Raw genomic sequence first — 19402 nt, 5'->3', positions numbered from 1 at the left:
ACTTTCCAAAATTCCAACTTTCTTTGTTTCAAGCCAAATTCTATTACGGACCTTCAAATCACAATCTGGACACGCTCCTAAGTCCAAAATCACCCAATGGAGCTAGTAGAACCATCAGAAATCCAATTCGAGGTCAAATACTAAAAAGTCAAATTTGGTCAAACCTTTCAAATTTAAAGATTCTAGCTGAGAATCATTCTTCTAGATCAATTCCGAATAACCTGAAAACCAAAACTGACGATTCACATAAGTCATAATACATCGTACAGAGCTACTCATGCCCTCAAACAAACGAGCGAAGTGCAAATGCTCAAAATGACTGATCGGGTCGTTACATCCTCCCCCACTTGGACTTATGTTCGTCCTCGAACGTGCCAAGAGTTGTTCCAAAAGCCATCAAATCGACGTGCGACCTTATCATGCATATACCCGGGGGTGATCCCACATTACCCTATCCATACAGGTCTGATAACACAACATAACTGAAATTCCTTAATTCATCCTAGCCCATAAGCCTTAGAATCCAATTTCCCCCATCTGGAATTTTCTATAAGATCAGAATCTCACATCTACACAATGTATAAGTCTGAACAAGCTGCAATCATAATCCAAGATGTAATCACATGATATACCGCAAAACTCAAATACTCATACCAAAAAATTTCAATCACGGTAGCTGCTCAAAACAACTCAATGCCGGTAATAAACCTCTTATCAAACAAAGCCTCGTTCCAACACCTTCATTCACTGCCAATGATGAAAGAAATACATAGAAACTCATAACCATTCACCAGATCAACAGGTTGTGGAGCTCCCTCTCCTCCGACAAGAACTATAATATATTTCTAAGCCGACTTTCAATATTATCCTTCCAAATATACCACAATCAAATCTGATAGCATCCATTCTAGGTCCAATGACCTCATCTCATCCAACTCGTCCACTCTAGGGACATGACACATCGATACAATCTAAAATCACAACCCGTGCACCAAATAGCAACATTCCAAATGTACTCAATCATGAAAATGATTCAAACGAGAGAACTGTCCCGCCAGCTTAACAAGTACCATCACAACGCCATGCTAAGAGCCTAGCACACACCGTAGAACCAAAATACATGAATCCAACATAAAGGATCATATATAAATATAACGCCGCCAAAATGCGTGACTCCATCCAAACGCTGGTCCATACTACATACCTCGAGTCGCTTTTCTCAAAATCAATAACCACGCGAGATTCGACATCAAGTATAATGGAGGAAAATGATCTGAAATCAATCTGAAACACGCCCGAGCTCCTCAAAACCACGTCCAAACATACCAACAAGTCCCATAGCATAACACAGACCTACTCGAGGCCTCAAAACACATAACAACATAGAAACGACGAATCACATCTCAATTCGAAATCAATAAACTTTGAAATTTCAACTTCCACAACCGATGTCGGAACCTATCAAATCACGTCCGATTAAATTTTGCACATAAGTCACATTTGACATTACGAACCTGCTCCAACTTTCGGAATTGAAATCCGACCCCGATATCAAAAAGTCTACTCCCGGTCAAACTTTCCAAAATTCCAACTTTTGTCGTTTCAAGCCAAATTCTACTGCGGACCTCCAAATCACAATCCGGGCGTGCTCCTAAGTCCAAAATCACCCAATAGAACTAACGGAACCATCAAAAGTCCAATCCGAGGTCAAATACTAAAAAGTCAAACTTGGTCAAACCTTTCAAATTTAAAGCTTCTAGCTGAGAATCATTCTTCTAAATCAATTCCGAATAACCTGAAAACCAAAACCGATGATTCACATAAGTCATAATATATCGTACGGAGCTACTCATGCCCTCAAACAACCGAGCGAAGTGCAAATACTCAAAACGACCGGTCGGGTCGTTACAACTATATAAAGGGGTCTTATTCCATAAGGAGGCTATGGTTTTCAATATACGGTTTTCGTAGGAGAAACTCGCCCACACAAGTTTTGTCAATTCCGGGTATTATTTGGGTCAGACAGCAGAAGATTGCGGAACTGGAGGATGATCTCGTGGACAGTGTTTGCTCGCACTTCAAGACTCTTTTCTCGATCGCGGTCACACTTCAAGAGATAAGTATTGATTTTATATTCAATTAAAATCTGTAATTATGTGTTGTCTATATTACATGCAAGTGATTCTGGCTATTTGCTTTCGTTGTTCATACATATTTTCCATCGAACGCCTATAAATATATGGTTATGTCCCCTCAAATCTCCTCAGCCTTAGGTAACAATCCCAGTTGTAGGAGGAGAATGAGACCAAGACGTATTAATTAACTTACCTATCAAGCTTATTAATGAGGAGGACATCCAACATTTGACATGTACTTAGTCCATGCGCACGGCATCTTGCAGCACACTACTAAAAATCAGGTGATTTTGTCCAAGGCTTTCCGACCGAAATCGGTCGAAAATTAAAGTTTGACAATTAGTCAACGCTTTGAAGTTTTCGACCGACTTCGGTCGAAAATTTCCGACCGATTTCGGTCGGTACACATTTGCGACCATCATTTTTCTGTCCAATTAAAATCGGTCGGAATTTGGTCAGAAATCATCAATTTCCGACCGATTTCGGTCGGAAATAGTGGACGGAATTGCACTGTTTTTTAGTTGTGGCATCACTTGCATAGACATGTAGCGTATCAAAGATATTAACATTTTGTCTAATACTTCCCATTGTACACCTAAAAGAAGTTTGGTCAAGTACTTAGGCCAATATACTTAGGTACCTTTCGACTATAAATTAACTTACATGCTAATTCCAGTATCCAATCACCACCACCACGATCTGCCTGCCTACCACCATTATCACTACTAATCCACTGTCTCAGTTGGCGTGCTAATTTGGATAAGCAATAAACGCACTTTGAGAGAATATAACATAGCTGATTGACGGGCGCTTTTACAGTGGATACACGCATGAATGCACCAACAAAGATTACCATTACTTACAATTCATTTTTATGATTTCATAGTACATATTGTCTATCCAGTTTATAGAACTGGGCTAGTGGGATCAAGCCTTTACGACACTATAAAACGAACTTAATTTTCATCAACATTTGTCAGCAGCAAAATGAAAGGCCTTTCTTTGTTCTTCTGCTTTTCTCTTTTCATTGTCGCTTTCATAAGAGAAGCCGACTCAGCTTCTCAAGCACAAAACAATGGCATTTATATTGTTTATATGGGTGCTGCGGCTTCTTCTAACGGTGGTACCAGACATGATCAAGCGCAGCTTATCAGCTCCTTGATCAGAAGGTAAGAGTTTTTAACATATCTATTTTGCATGCCTTTTAGGAATTGACATGCATATTAAAAACCATTAGATACACAGGATACTTTTGTTATATTAGATATTTTTGTGTTTTTAAATTACTCATATACATTTGTCGCGTAAGGATTTGTTAAACACTATCACGTCATTCAAAGGATATACATATATAGGTTAGCGTCCTTAAAATGTGGGATTCGTAATCTTTAAAATAAGATAGGCTACTTGAAAGGTGACATGATGGTATAAAACATTCTAACACTGACGGTAATCTTAAATTATATATATAATTTAAACTCTATTTTTTATTACTTCCCAAGTCTTTAGGGTAGTAATTTTTACCGTGAATGTGTGAATAGGTTATATATAGAATTTAATTGGTGTTAAACTGGTTTCTTGAAATTTTCGTTTTTCTTCACGTCACTAAGTAATAATATCAATGTCTGGTTTATGTTAGGAACAAGAATGCAGTGGTACACAGCTACAACAATGGTTTCTCAGGATTCGCGGCACGTTTATCAGAAGCTGAAGCTAAATCCATGGCTCAAAGACCTGGAGTTATCTCTGTATTTCCTGATCCAGTACTGCAACTCCACACTACACATTCATGGGATTTCTTGAAGTATCAAACTGATGAAAAAATCAATTCAAGTCCAAGCTCTGGTTCTGATTCATCATTAATTGGAGCTGATACCATAATTGGCATATTGGATACGGGTAGGATATTTCAGAAAAATCTTATTACATCATAATATAATACTGCAAATTTATTGCAGCACTTTTCTTTGTTTATAATTAAGACAAGGATCATAAGATCATTGAAATTATATTCAGGTATATGGCCAGAATCTGAGAGTTTCAATGACAAGGATATGGGTCCAATTCCAGCCCGGTGGAATGGAACTTGCATGGATGGTCAAGATTTTGGCTCTTCAAAATGCAACAAGTAATTTTCTCCTCCTCATTTTTGCACTTTCTTTCGTAGGTTTCATGCTTACAACAAAACTCCACCTGTATGAGTTTCACATAGTATATATTTATATAGTTGGCTCAAAATATTGTAAAAGAAGATGGTTGTGATAGGTTAAGGGAATAGATACAAAGAGTTCATAGGCGGATCCAACTAACTTGGGTGATTTTACGTATAGTTGATTGAGAAAAGAAGAATTGTACCTATAACAAGGATATATGATTAGTAGTAGCGGATCAATGAATTTCTTTAAGGGTGTCAAAATATAAAGAAGTAAATATACGAATAAGTTAAGGGGTTTTAATAATCAACTATCTTTAGTGTAATTTTCCCAGGGAAGGGGTGTCAATTGACACCTCTTAACCTAAGGTGGCTCCGCCATTGATGATTAGAAGCTTATAGTTTTTGAGCTTTTATGATGATTGTAACTTTCTATGATCAGGAAGATAGTTGGTGCAAGATTTTATGAGGAGTCTGATGACAGTGGAATAAAAATCGCTGGATCAGCCAGGGACGAGAACGGACATGGTACTCATGTTGCGTCTACTGCAGCTGGGAGTCCTGTTGCAGGTGCATCCTACTATGGCCTAGCTGCAGGAACTGCCACGGGTGGATCTCCTGGTTCAAGGATTGCCATGTATCGTGTCTGTACTACTTTTGGATGCCGTGGATCAGCTATCATGAAAGCATTCGATGACGCAATTGCAGATGGGGTTGATGTTTTATCACTATCACTTGGTTCATCACCCGGACTTGAACCTGATTTTCCGAGCAATCCTATTGCCATAGGAGCATTTCATGCCGTAGAAAAGGGCATTGTTGTTGTTTGCTCTGCTGGAAATAGTGGCCCTGGCCCAAAAACTGTTGTCAATACAGCTCCTTGGATTCTAACGGTTGCAGCCACCACCATTGATCGTGACTTCGAGACAGATATTGTCTTGGGTGGAAACAAGCTTATTAAGGTAAAGACTAACAAACTTTCTTCTGTACAATACTAAACATCAATCCTCAGCTTTGCCTTTCATGTTTATCTATTCATATACTTGGTATCCTCGTTGAGTTTCAGGGTGGAGGTATAAACTTTGGTAACATGACAAAATCGTCAGTCTACCCTTTGATTCATGGCAATTCAACCAAATCAAACAATAATGTTTCTGAGGCGGATGCAAGGTAAATGGAAGATCAAGAACGTTGAGTGACTTTTTAGTTACAAAAAATAGTTCAGTGGCTGATGCAATAAAGTAAAAGTGAGTGATATTATATGAAATTAACCCCAAAAAATGAAATGGTTAATGGTGGTGTTTCAGGAGTTGTGTTCCTGGTTCATTAGATGAAAACAAAGTCAAGGGGAAGATTGTTCTTTGTGAAAATCTTGATGATGGCGAATATTTTCCCAGTGACAAGCTAGACGAAGTGAAGAGTCGAGGTGGAGTTGGATTTATACTAATAGATGATGATGAAAGAACTGTGGCACCCAAATTCAATTCCTTCCCAGCAGGTGTAGTCTCTAAAAAGGATGGTACTGAGATCCTTGCCTACATTAACTCGACTAGGTAATCACTGTTAGTTTCCAGTAGTAGGCTATATTTCAAATTGTGGAGATTAAGGCTTAATTGTTATTTTCTACTTGCTGCATATATTTGTCAAGAGTCTTTTTAATCTGGATTAAGACTTGTATGACAGTATAACAATTAGTGTTAATTTGAGGACAATTGTGAGATTTATCGGACAGACAGAATTCCATTGGTCTAATTTGGGACCTCAGGGTAGATTTTGACTCTATCTGACAACGAGCTAAGAGTCCCCTTCTCGTTGCCATTGAACCTTCCAAGCAAATTCGTCGTAGGACTCCTAGTTTTTTAGAGTACTTTTACTTTAAAAGACTTAATTATTTGGTATTGGAATGAAATGGACCCTATAAAAGATCCTTATACTATACTCCAAGAAATTTGGGATTTGATATAATTGATTGGTTTGATATAGTTCCTAAGTGCACAAACAGTTAACAATTCTTCAAAATTCTGAAGGAATCCCATTGCATCAATTTTACCAACTGTTTCCATAACAAAGTACAAACCAGCTCCAGTTGTCGCTTACTTCTCATCAAGAGGCCCTGCGTACAACACCCCTAACCTCCTCAAAGTAAGGCCAACATTTCATCTTTGATTGTATTCTTAACAGAAGTTTGCTGGGCGCAGTAAAACATGGGCTAAATGGATTTTCATTTGTTCTTGAAGCCGGATATTACAGCACCAGGGGTTGCCATTCTTGCTGCTTGGCCTGGAAATGACACGAGTGAGGCTCTCCCCGGCCAAAAACCACCAATTTTCAACCTACTCTCAGGCACTTCCATGTCCTGCCCTCACGTATCCGGTATTGCTGCAACTGTCAAAGCAGTTAACCCTGCCTGGAGTCCTTCAGCTGTCAAATCAGCTATTATGACCACAGGTAAAGAACCTAATAAAAGTAAACTAGTAACTATTTTTTTGTTTTAGTGATACCGTTGCTTACTCCAAATTTTCAACAGCTATTCAGATAAACAATTTGAAGGCTCCAATCACTACAGTCTCAGGATCCAAAGCAACACCATATGACATAGGTGCAGGAGAAGCAAGCACTTCAGGTCCATTAAAACCAGGTCTAGTCTACGAGACAGATGTCGCCGACTACTTGCAGTTCCTATGTTCTGCTGGCTTTAACATATCACAGATAAAGCTGATCTCAAGTACAGTTCCTAAGGACTTTTCATGCCCAAAAAACCCAACCTCTGAATTGGTTTCTAATATGAATTATCCATCAATAGCTATTTCTAGTCTCAAAGAAAACGAGCCGAAGAAAGTTACTAGAACAGTTACAAATACTGGTGAAGAAGCATCAGTATATACTGCAATCATTGAGGCACCAAAAGGATTGGAAGTCCAAGTGATTCCAAGTAAATTGGAATTTAATTATAAAAGCAAGAAATTAAGCTATGAAGTGTCTTTCAAAGCTTCATCTCCCTCAAAGGAGGATCTGTTTGGCTCAATTACTTGGACAAATGGTAAGTACAAAGTCCGGAGTCCATTTGTTGTAAGTAGCAACTAACACAAATCAATGGGAACATTTTCAGACCTATAAGTAATCTAGAGAGTTTGTATGCAATGTTACAAATCCATGAGCACAATCATGTTATCAACCTATCATTGTAACGACAAGAGTAATCATCAATAAAATATTGTTGTGACAGAAACTATATCCAATTTTGAATATCACAATGTGCGTCAGTCAATTCCACTAGAAGTTAATTTGCGGTGAGTGCATAAATGTTACCTTTATTACTGTTTCTACCCCACGAAGCTCATCCTCTACATCAGCGATGAAGTCACTCTTATGGTTGAAGTTCTCTTTTGTCCATGTTTGGAACCAGATTGCTTGATATTATTGACAATTAGGCCTCTTGAGGTCACGGGTTTGAGCCGTGAAAATAACTTCTTGCAAAAATATAGGGTAAGACTGCTTACGATACACCCTTGTGATCCGGCTCTTCCCTGAACCCCGCTTATAGCCGAAACTTAGTGCACTGGGCTGCCTTTTAGGCCTCTTGAGTAAGTATGCATATAACAACAGTGAAGATCCTTGACATTGGGACTACAACTTCAAGTGTTCCGGCCCTTCCCTGAACCCCGCCTATTGCGGGAGCTTAGTGCATCGGGCTGCCCTTTAGGCCTCTTGAGTAAGTATGCATATAACAACAGTAAAGATCCTTGACATTGGGACTACAACTTCAAGTGTTAATTTAAGTTGTGCGGACTCTTCGTTTTTGGTGCCGCACCCGTCTTGACACGGGACGAGAGCGGGTGCGGGATGTTGAGGAAGCGTGTCAAGATAATAGAAGGAAAAGGATATTTAAGAGAGAAAAGCAATAAATTGCACAAGACAAGACAAGACAAGATTTACGTGGTTCGGCAATTTTTGCCTACTCCACGGCCACACAAAGAATAGCTCTTTATTAATTGAAGAGAGAAAGAAGAAGTTTTGGGATGATCTACAAATGAAAATGTAGACCCCTATTTATAAGCATTTGAATGCCCTGCCGAGGTAAGCGCTTACATCATAAGAATGCTGAGGTAAGCGCTTACATCACAAGAATGTCGATGTAAGCGCTTACATCATATTTTCATCTCTTTTTGATTTTTCTTTCTTTTGTTTTGTCTACTTTCACATACAACAATAGGTTTGGTCCTATCAATCTCCCCCTCAAACCTATGTTACATCAAGAAAGAAAATAAAGAAAGATTTGCTATTCTCTGGTGGCGCCTTCACTCTATCAGTCTTGAAGGCTAACTGAGGCAGTGCACAGCCTCAGTTTGTCAACACCGACAACTTTGATCAACATGTATGACGGGTTCTTTGATCCTGGTATCTTCTGTAGGGAAAGAGTTCATTCATTTATCAACTCTCGGATATGATGATACCTCAACTGGATATGCTTTGATCTTGCATGAAACACTGGATTCTTGGCAAGATGAATTGCACTCTGGCTATCGCTGAAAAGCTCACAATTGTCCTGCTCTTTACCTAGCTCTTTAAGAAATTTTTTTAGCCAAATCATCTCTTTTCCAGCTTCTGAGATTGCCATGTACTCTGCTTCAGTGGTAGATAGAGCAACACTTTTCTAAAGTTTGGACATCCAAATAACAGCAGTACCACCCAAGGTGAACACGTAGCCCGTGGTACTTTTTCGACTATCCAGATCGCCACCTAAATTTGCATAAGCAAAACCTTGTAAGATAATATTGCTCTTTTTAAAACAAAGTGTCATACCTGAGGTGCCTTTGAGATATCGCAATATCCATTTTACACCTTCCCAATGCTCCTTTCCTGGATCTGACATGTATCTACTGACAACTCCAACTGCATGGGCTATGTCAAGTCTAGTGCAAACCATAGCATACATCAAACTTCCTACTGCTGAAGCATACGGAACTTTGGACATGTACTTCCTTTCTTCATCTGTCTTAGGTGATTGGTCCTTTGACAGATTTAGATGGCTTCCAAGTGGAGTGCTTCTGGTCTTTGCATCATGAAGACTGAACTTGCTTAGTACCTTCTGTATGTACTTTTCTTGAGACAATTTTAAGGTTCCTTCCGACCTGTTTCTACTAATCCTCATCCCAAGCATTTTCTTAGCTGGTCCTAAGTCTTTCATTTCAAACTCCTCCGCCAGTTGTTGCTTAACCAAGTTGATCTCATTTATGCTAGATCCTGCAATTAGCATATCATCAACGTACAACAATAAAATGATATAGGATTCATCAAGATTTTTGATATAACAGCAATGGTCCATCTCACATCGTGTGAAACCATTTTTATGCATGAATCCATCAAATTTCTTGTACCATTGTCGGGGAGCTTGTTTCAAACCATACAAACTCTTCTTCAACTTACACACAAGGTTTTCTTTACCAGAAACTTGAAAACCTTCAGGTTGCTTCATGTAGATGTCTTCTTCAAGGTCACCATGCAAGAAAGCAGTTTTAACATCTAGCTGCTCCAAATGCAAATTTTCTGCAGCTACGATACTTAGCACCAACCTGATAGTAGTTAATTTGACTACAGGAGAGAAGATCTCGGTGTAGTCAATTCCTTCCTTCTGCTGAAAGCCATTTACTACTAATCGTGTTTTGTATCTCTTCTTACCATCATGCTCTTCCTTGACTCTGTACACCCACTTGTTCTGCAATGCCTTCTTTCCTTTTGGTAACTCCGTAAGTATCCATATTTTATTCTTTTGAAGAGAATTCATCTCTTCTTTCATGGCTAGCTTCCATTTATCAGAGTCTATCACCTGCATCGCTTCAACAAAATGCTCTGGTTCTCCAGTATCAGTAAGAAGTAAATAGTGAAGAGAGAGAGAGTTAACCTATCTGGAGCATTCGTGACTCTTTTAGATCTCCTCAATGTAGGTTCATGAGTAACAGAATCCGAATTTGATTCAGGTCCTGATTCCAGATTTGGTTCTGGATTTGATTCTATCTCTGGTTCTGCTTCAGGTTCGGCTTCTAGTTCTTCTTCAAATTCGGCTTCTGGTTCTTCATCTTCAATTTCAGAATCAGTTGTAATCCCTCTAGCTACTTCATTTTCTGAGATTTCTTCTAACTCAACTATTTCAGACATTGTCTGTTTGATGGTGTTGGTTGGTTCTACTTCGAGCTTGTCCTTGTACATCACATTTTCATTAAATGTGACATTCCTGTGTCTTAGGATCTTTCTATTCTGATCATCCCAAAACCGATAACCAAAATTATCATCACCATAGCCAATAAAGAAACATTTCTTTGCTTTAGGATCAAGCTTATCTCTATCATTAGAGTTTACATGTACATAAGCAACACAACCAAAACTTTTCAAATGTGAGAGAGTTACCTTCTTTCCTGTCCATACCTCCTCAGGAATTTCAAAATTCAGCGGTACAGAGGGTCCCTTATTTATGAGGTAAGCTGTCGTGTTAACAGCCTCAGCCCAAAAATACTTCGGCAATCTAGAATGTATTCTCATACTTCTGGCTCGTTCATTCAGGGTTCTGTTCATCCTCTCAGCAACACCATTTTGTTCCGGTGTTCCAGGAACTGTCTTGATCATTCTGATCCCATTCTCCGAGCAAAATGCTTTGAACTCTTGGCTATCATACTCTCCTCCATTGTCAGACTTCAGACATTTTAACTTTAGACTTGTCTGATTTTCAACTTCAGCTTTCCATCTTTTAAAGGTAACAAATACATCAGATTTATTTTTCAGAAAATAAACCCATACCTTTCTTGTGGAATCATCAATGAAGGTGACATAATAGCGTGAGCCTCCTAGAGAGGTTACAGGAGCTGGTCCCCACACATCTGTATGCACTAGTTCCAGCTTCTCTTTCTTTGGCGTCCTTCCCACCTTTGAGAAACTAACTCTCTTTTGTTTCCCGTAAATGCAATCTTCGCACAAACCTAATTCAACATGTTTTAGGTTTGACAACTTCTTTTTGGATGCCAAAAGCTTCATTCCCTTCTCACTCATATGCCCGAGCCTCCGGTGCCACAATGTTGTATCACGACCATGATCAATTGTTGCTATAGTATCTCTTTCTATTGCAGTTGCATACAGTGTTCCCCTTTTGAAGCCTCGTGCCACAACCAAATTCCCTTTGGTTGTCTTCCACGATCCGTTGCCGAATGTTGTTGTATATCCTTCATCGTCAATCTGACCCATAGTTATCAGATTTTTCTTGTGGCCAGGAACATGTCGTACATTTTGCAATTTCTATAGCGTGCCTTGTGAAGTCTTTATATGAACTTCACCTTTTCCGGCAATGTCGAGAGGTTCGCCTTCTGCTAGATAAACTTTCCCAAATTTTCCAGCAATATAATTATGCAATAATTCTTTGCATGATGTAGATTGAAAGGATGCACCTGAGTCCAGAATCCAAGATTCGACTGGACTGTCTGCACAACAAATTAGTGCATCACCGACTTGTTCAGCAATTACATTTTCTGAATTTTCTTCCTTCTTCTTCTTTGGTTCTCTACATTGACTACTGTAGTGACCCTTTTTATCGCAATTCCAACAAGTAATGTCCTTGCGATTTTTGGATTATCCTCTTCTCCTTGACTTTGATCTGCCACGACCATAAATCTGTCCTCTTTGGTTGATTCTCCCCCTGCTTTCGGTACAAAAAGCAGATCCTGGGGAATCACTTGATTATCTTCGCTTAGAACCAAGTCCCTATCATTCAATTTGAGTTTGGTACTTCCTGGTGAACTGCTAACTGCAGTTACTGTTGCAGACCAACTCTCCGGTAGAGATGATAGTAGAATCAACGCCCTGATTTCGTCATCAATTCTTATATTAACAGAACTCAACTGAGTTAATATTGTATTAAACTCATTGATATGTTCCGTGACTGATCCAACTTCTGTCATTTTTAAGTTGAACAATCGACGCATCAAATAGACTTTATTTGAAGCAGATGGCTTCTTATACATATTTGATAACGCCTTCATCAGGCATGTAGTGGTCTTCTCGTTAATGATGTTAAATACCACATTTCGTGTTAGCGTCAAACGAATCACACCAAGAGCTTGACAATCTAATAAATCCCAATCCGCTTTGGACATAGTCTCCGATTTCACTTCGGTCAGAGGTAAGTGTAATTTTTTCTGATACAAATAGTCCTCTATTTGCATTTTCCAGAATCCAAAATCTTTGCCATTGAATTTGTCAATCTTAACCTTCCCTTCTTCCGATGCCATTTTTCACAAAAATAATTTATGTGAATAGTGCTTGTGAATAGTAACGATGATCAATAGTGTCACACTATTCTTATGAATAGTATCTGCACCAATACTGTACTTTTCTACCAAGATTACACTGTCTGTGCTCTGATACCAGTTGTTGAGGAATCGTGTCAAGATAATAGAAGGAAAAGGATATTTAAGAGAGAAAAGCAATAAATTGCACAAGACAAGACAAGACAAGATTTACGTGATTCAGCAATTTTTGCCTACTCCACAACCACACAAAGAATAGCTCTTTATTAATTGAAGAGAGAAAGAAGAAGTTTTGGGATGATCTACAAATGAAAATGTAGACCCCTATTTATAAGTATTTGAATGCCCTGCCGAGGTAAGCGCTAACAGCATAAGAATGTCGATGTAAGCGCTTACATCATAAGAATGCTGAGGTAAGCGCTTACATCACAAGAATGTCGATGTAAGCGCTTACATCATATTTTCATCTCTTTTTTATTTTTCTTTCTTTTGTTTTGTCTACTTTCACATACAACAATAGGTTTGGTCCTATCACGGGATACGTCCCGGATTTAGTCAACTAACTTCGGATACTTTGATCTGAGTCCATCGACAAATTTGGGGGAAATTGAGATTTTGATTTCTCAAAATTAAAAATAAAACAGTTTTAAGACATAGGAAATGGCATACCTTCAATTTGTAGTACTTTTGTCTCATATTTTCTACTTTGTGTTTTAGAAAAATCAAGAATTCAAAGGGTCGTGTTCTGAGTTCGGACTTCTGGTAGACAATAGCGATATAGATGGAGAGTTGGTGGAAGGCCTTGAATGGCTTTCTTTTCTCTCTATTTTTTATAATTTTGATTATTTTGAACCGTATTCCTCGCACCCGTATCCATACCTGGATCAGCACCCCCGAATCTTAAAATTTAGATTTTGCTGAATCTGACGCTAGGATCCGCGCCCGTATCGGATGCCAGCACCCGAGTCCGAGCAACATAGGTGTTAATGACTGGGTTCTATATTTAATATTTATTTAATTCTTCACCATTATTTTTCATGGCCAGAGGAAGAAAACTCTGGTTCAATTTTTTTTTCCACAATCTTTACACAGATAATCGGTCGAATTGGCTATTTACTTTTCTTAGTCAGTATACATAAATTATATATTGATTGTACATGGATATACATATATTATACATATGCCGGCTAGGTTTAGTTTAAGTAGTTGGGTGCAGGGGCGGAGGCACAAGCCGACCTACGGGTTCGGCCGAACCCAGTAGATTTTGCTCAATCAGTTGTATTTGGTATTTTGAATTCATGAAATATACATAAATATTAAATTTAGAACTCAGTCATTAACACTTGAAATCGTGATCTCAAAATCTTGAACCCACGAAGTTGAAATTCCGGCTGTGCCTCTGGTTGAGTGGCCAGCTAGTTAGGTTAATTCTTCCTCTCTTTTTTTTTTTTACTGAAATCAGAGAAATGCTAAAGGTGGGATAAAAATATTGTGGAATTGCAAGGCCAATTAAATATAGTTCCACCTCGTACTGAAATAGGTAACGTATATTTTAATAGATATTCTTGCCTCCAGTGGAGAAACAATTGAGACTGGGACTGGGTCCATATAATATCAAGTGCACCACTGAGGCAGGAAAGGAGTAAAATATAATGTGTTGATTCGCAAGCTCTCAGAAAGAAAGACAGATACATTCTTATTATTGAATCATTCATGTGCAGTACAAAAAAAGAACATTAAAAAGAAACAAACTATAAAATAGACAGCTCAGAAAATTGTCTATTCTGAAGATTCAAAACGAGGAAATTAACTGGAAGTTCTGACATTTGATTCATTTTGAAGAATACAATTGCTGAGGTTGTTAATATTATGATTAGCAGGACAAGAACCAAAAGGTTCCACCTTACAAAATAGGAGTATGGATTACGCAGAGAACACTTACTTTTTCTATTTAATTAATTCTTTTTTCATGATCTGCCAATACGAAGTTCACTATGATTATTATAGTATCATTGTATTGGGAAAAATTGTATTTAAATATAAAGGTGACGTGTCGAGACACGTAGACTGGTCAAATAGTTAAAGAATTACAACTAGTCAAGAGGCACGAGTTGCAACAGTTACGAGCAAATGGCAGAGGAGGAGGCACGGGCAGTTATTCAAATAACTCAGCGCCGTACATATGTAAGTCATTTATGTCCGAGAATCAAAAGGAATGAATCTGACAGTAGAAAAGAGTGCAGATACGGCATTTAATAGGCATTAAATGTGGAATACGTTAGAGAATTTGTATTGAATGCAATGATTATGTAACATAGCATTCAATGTCTTTAATTATTCATAATAGCCTCATTATGATTTGGGCAAAATGTATATCTCCAACATATCTATAAAAGGGAGATATCTGATCAATTGTGAGGACACGAAACACTATTGGAATAAATTTTGGTTTACTTGTTTTTCTCTTGATTACTCTCTTGCTACCTAAATTACTTCCTTTTATACATTTTTTTGATTATCAGTAACCCGTGTTCTTCTAAATTCTAGCTTTGACTAAAATTTTATTTTTTGGTTAAACAAATTGATTCCGTTACCGGAAAACTGATAACCTATTTTCTTTTCACTTAACTTTCCTTGTTGCATCAATTATGTCGAACAACAATGAAAACACTCAATAAAACCAAGAGAACCAACAAAATCAGGGAGATCCACAGAATATTAACACTCAAGTTCCTACTCCACGACAATCTCGTGAGGGTACTCCTTATGGGTCTCAAATAAACGAGTATGCTCAATTTGAAAATGCTGAAGTTGTTGATGAAGCTTTGCAGAAATTAATTGTTGCTCAAGTCAACAAGTTGTTGAGGCACTTGTTAACCAGTTACCTGTTGCAACACCCACACCTACTCCAAATAATAATACTTTGGAAAACCCTCGTTCCGGGCTTGTTAACTCAGGCAGCGGTAGAACTCCCAGTGAATCACAGGAGAGAGAACTAGGTAATGTAATTAATTCTGATTTACAAAATTTAGTACTAACCTTGCAGAAACAGCTCAAGGAGCAAAGTGAGTGCATAGAGCAGATACCCGGGGTGCCGCCCATAATCAAAGGGGTAGATATGGATAGATATTCGCAACAACCCTGGAAGCCAAGTGTTGTTCCACTCCCAATTCCAAAAAAGTTCAAAATACATGATATTCCAAAATATGATGGAACAACAGACCCATGAGTTCAAGTGACTACATTCACAACGGGCGTAAAAGGCAACGATTTGACTAAGCAGGAGATTGAATCGGTATTAGTCAAAAAATTTGGTGAAACGCTCACCAAAGGAGCGCTAACATGGTATTCTCTTTTACCCGAAAATTCTATAAATTCTTTTGCTGAGCTTGCAGATTCTTACATCAAAGAACACTCAGGAGCTCAAAAAGTAGAGAAAAGAATGGAGGATATTATCAAAATCAAGCAAGGGGACTCAGAACTGCTTAGAGAATTCATGGACAGATTTCAACGTGAAAGAATGACATTGCCACGTATACCTGACAACTGGGCAGCTATAGCTTTCACAAGTAATTTAAATGAAAAAAGCTCGAAAGCTACGATGAGACTCAAGGAAAGCCTTCGAGAATTCCCAGCTACAATATGGAATTATATTTATAACAGGTATAGCACGAAGCTGAGGATTGAGGAAGATACTGTTCCACGAGTTCAAAAGGAAGAAAAGGTAAGTTCGAGATGTGCGGAGACTGAAAAAAGATCCGGTAAAAACAAGTACGAGCCTTACATGGGACCTGCGGGAAAGGACTCACGGTCAAATCAGGATAATCAGAGGTACCATCACAGATCAAGAAACAGAGAATCAGGTTCTTCATCAAGATTCAGGAACGAGCGAAACAACTATGAGTCACGAGATGATGATAGAAATTTAAAAGCGGATTCGGTGGTTACAACTTCAACGACAGCACCTCCGAGCTCGTAGCTGTTTTGAGAAGCATGAGAGATAAGGTTCGATGGCCAAAGGAAATGAGATCGAATCCAAACAGGCGCAACCCTGACCATTGGTGCGAGTTTCATAATGACCACGGACATAAAACAGCAGATTGCAGATTTTTACAAAGTGAAGTTGATCATTTATTAAAACAAGGATATCTTACTGAGTTGTTCAGTGAGAAAGGCAAGCAAGCTTACATGAAGAACAGGCAGGAGCCTCCAAAACCACCTTCTCCCAAAAGAACTGTCAACGTTATAAGTGGGGGTGAAGACGTCAATGGTATATCATATACTGCAGCTAACAAAATTTCCAAAGTAACAATTACCCAAGGGAAACGGGTGTGGCATGTTTTAGAGGAAGACAACATTACATTCAATGAGGCAGAAGCAGATGGCGTATTAACCCCTCATAACGACGCACTGGTAATATCTTTAATTGTACATGATACTAATATGAAACGAGTTTTGATTGATCCAGGTAGTTCCGTGAACATTATTTTGCTAAGAGTATTATGTGAGATGCAAGCTGAAGATAAAATGATACCAAAGGCGCATACTCTATCTAGATTTGATAAATCTAGTGTCCTTATGAAAGGAGAGTTAACACTCACCACATTCGCTGAAGGAGTCATCAAAGATACAAAGTTCCAGGTGGTAGATATGGAGATTGCATACAACATGATTCTTGGGAGACCATGGATCAACGAAATGGATGATGTTCCTTCAACCTTGCATTAAGTTATTAAATTTCCATCGCCATGAGGAATTTGTCAAATTCGTGAGATCAACATACAGCCAAGGCTATCAACTCTGTTGCAGATACAACCACGAGAAATGAAGGTAAATAGCAATCACAGAAGGCAGTTAAAGACACCACAACACAAACCTCAACTGAACAAGGGCAAACAGATGTAGATTCAAGGCCTGATACCATTCAAGAACCAGAAAAGAATGAAAATATCAAAACAACAATAGAGGAGTTAGAGCCTGTCGTATTATTTGCTCAATGGCCTGATAAAAAAGTCTATGTTGGAGCCAATCTTAGCCAATGTATAAGAGGTAAGTTAATTGAATTTTTGAAAACTAACGTGGACTGCTTTGCTTGGTCCCACTCTGACAGACAGGAATACCACCGGAGGTGATGACTTATAAAGTAAATGAAGATCCATCATACCCTCCTATCAAGCAAAAGAAAAGAAAGCAAGAAACTTTCAAGAATCATGTGATTCAAGAAGAAGTCCAAAAATTGCTAAAAATTGGTTCCATTCGTGAGGTAAAGTATCCTAACTGGTTAGCTAACACTGTTGTAGTTCCAAAGAAGAACGGTAAGTGGCCGGTTTGTGTAGATTACATAGATCTTAATAAAGTCTGCCCTAAAGATTCTTTTCCACTACCACACATAGATCAATTGATTGATGCAACTGCAGGTCACAAACTATTAAGTTTTTTAGATGCATATTCAGGTTATAATCTGATTAAAATGGATCCGGGAGATGAAGAAAAAACTTCATTCATAACAGACAGGGGAACTTACTGTTATAAAGTAATGCCCTTTGGTCTAAAGAGTGCAGGTGTAACGTATTAGAGATTAGTTACCAAAATGTTTCAAGAGCATGTAGGAAAGACTATGGAGGTATATATAGATGATATGCTTGTTAAAACACAGTATTCAAAAGATCACATATCACACTTATCTGACACATTTTCAATTTTGCGCAAATTTAATATGAAGTTAAATCCCGAAAAATGTGCATTTGGCGTTGCATCAGGTAAGTTTTTGGGTTTTCTTGTTTCTAACCGTGGTATTGAAGTGAATCTTGCATAGATTAAGGCCATTGAAGAAATTCCTGATATACTTTCAAACAAGAAAGAAGTTCAAAGATTAACAGGGAGAAGTGTTTTAAATTTTCCTCAGCCCTTAAGAAGCATGATCTTTTTGAATGGAATGAGGAATGCTAACAGGCACTCAGGAATTTGAAAACGTACTTATCAAATCCACATTTGCTGGCAAAACCAAAGGCTGGGGAAAGACTACTCATTTACCTTGTTGTTTCGAAAGTTGCGGTAAGCGCTGTTTTGGTCCGAGAAGAACAAAATAAACAATTCCCTATCTATTATGTTAGTAAATCTTTGTTAGATGCGGAGACGCGGTATCCTCAGTTAGAAAAACTTGCACTTGCATTAATCATAGCATCTAGAAAGTTAATACCTTACTTTCAATGTCATCATATCGATGTTGTAACTGCCTACCCTTTACGTAATATATTACACAAGCATGAGTTATCAGGTAAGTTAGCTAAGTGGGCAATAGAGTTAAGTGAATATAAAATCACATACCAACCTAGAAATGCTATAAAATCACATACCAACCTAGAACTGCTATAAAATCACAAGTGTTAGCTGATTTCGTGGCTGATTTTAGCCAGAGGATGCAATTAGAAGCAAAAAAAAGAATTACAGGTATTCAATAGAGCTAACCCGGGAACTTGGACTTTCTGATGGCTCATCTAATGTAAAAGGTGCAGGTTTAGGGATTGTCTTGGTACCACTTACGGGTGAAACCATTCGACAAACTATTAAATGTCGCTCCATAACTAAAAATGAAACGAAGTATGAGGCTGTGATTGCAGGTCTAGAATTGGCACGAAAGCTTGGCATAAATCAGATTATAATCAAGAGTGATTCGCAACTCGTGGTTAATCAAATGCTGGGGACTTATATAGCTAGGGAATCAAGGATGCAACAATACTTAGAAAAGGTACGGGAATTGATAAAGCAATTTCAAACTTGGAAAGTTATACAAATACCAAGGGATGAAAATGTTGAAGCGGACG

General features: G+C 38.3%; 1 protein-coding gene across 1 annotated transcript; it reads left to right on the top strand.

Moving 5' to 3' along the window:
• The first annotated feature begins 3094 nt into the window (after positions 1-3094).
• On the top strand, positions 3095-7519 carry LOC104229950 (CO(2)-response secreted protease-like). The gene is made up of 9 exons (XM_009782682.2): positions 3095-3304; positions 3775-4034; positions 4152-4263; positions 4730-5249; positions 5354-5457; positions 5595-5840; positions 6315-6429; positions 6525-6735; positions 6815-7519. Exons 1-9 carry the CDS (start codon positions 3123-3125, stop codon positions 7369-7371), a joined length of 2307 nt encoding a protein of 768 aa, XP_009780984.1. The 5' UTR covers positions 3095-3122; the 3' UTR covers positions 7372-7519.
• Positions 7520-19402: the final 11883 nt, after the last annotated feature.

This window comes from Nicotiana sylvestris, chromosome 8 (assembly GCF_000393655.2).
Source record: "Nicotiana sylvestris chromosome 8, ASM39365v2, whole genome shotgun sequence".
In the NCBI taxonomy this organism is placed as follows: domain Eukaryota; kingdom Viridiplantae; phylum Streptophyta; class Magnoliopsida; order Solanales; family Solanaceae; genus Nicotiana; species Nicotiana sylvestris.
This window is presented reverse-complemented; position numbering and strand designations above follow the sequence as displayed.

Excerpts from the sequence above, each read along its gene's own strand:
- LOC104229950 (XM_009782682.2), top strand. The coding sequence starts at position 3,123 with ATGAAAGGCCTTTCTTTGTTCTTCTGCTTTTCTCTTTTCATTGTCGCT. Across the intron at positions 6,430-6,524 it reads ACACCCCTAACCTCCTCAAA|CCGGATATTACAGCACCAGG; the intron begins GTAAGGCCAACA and ends TTGTTCTTGAAG. Across the intron at positions 6,736-6,814 it reads ATCAGCTATTATGACCACAG|CTATTCAGATAAACAATTTG; the intron begins GTAAAGAACCTA and ends AATTTTCAACAG.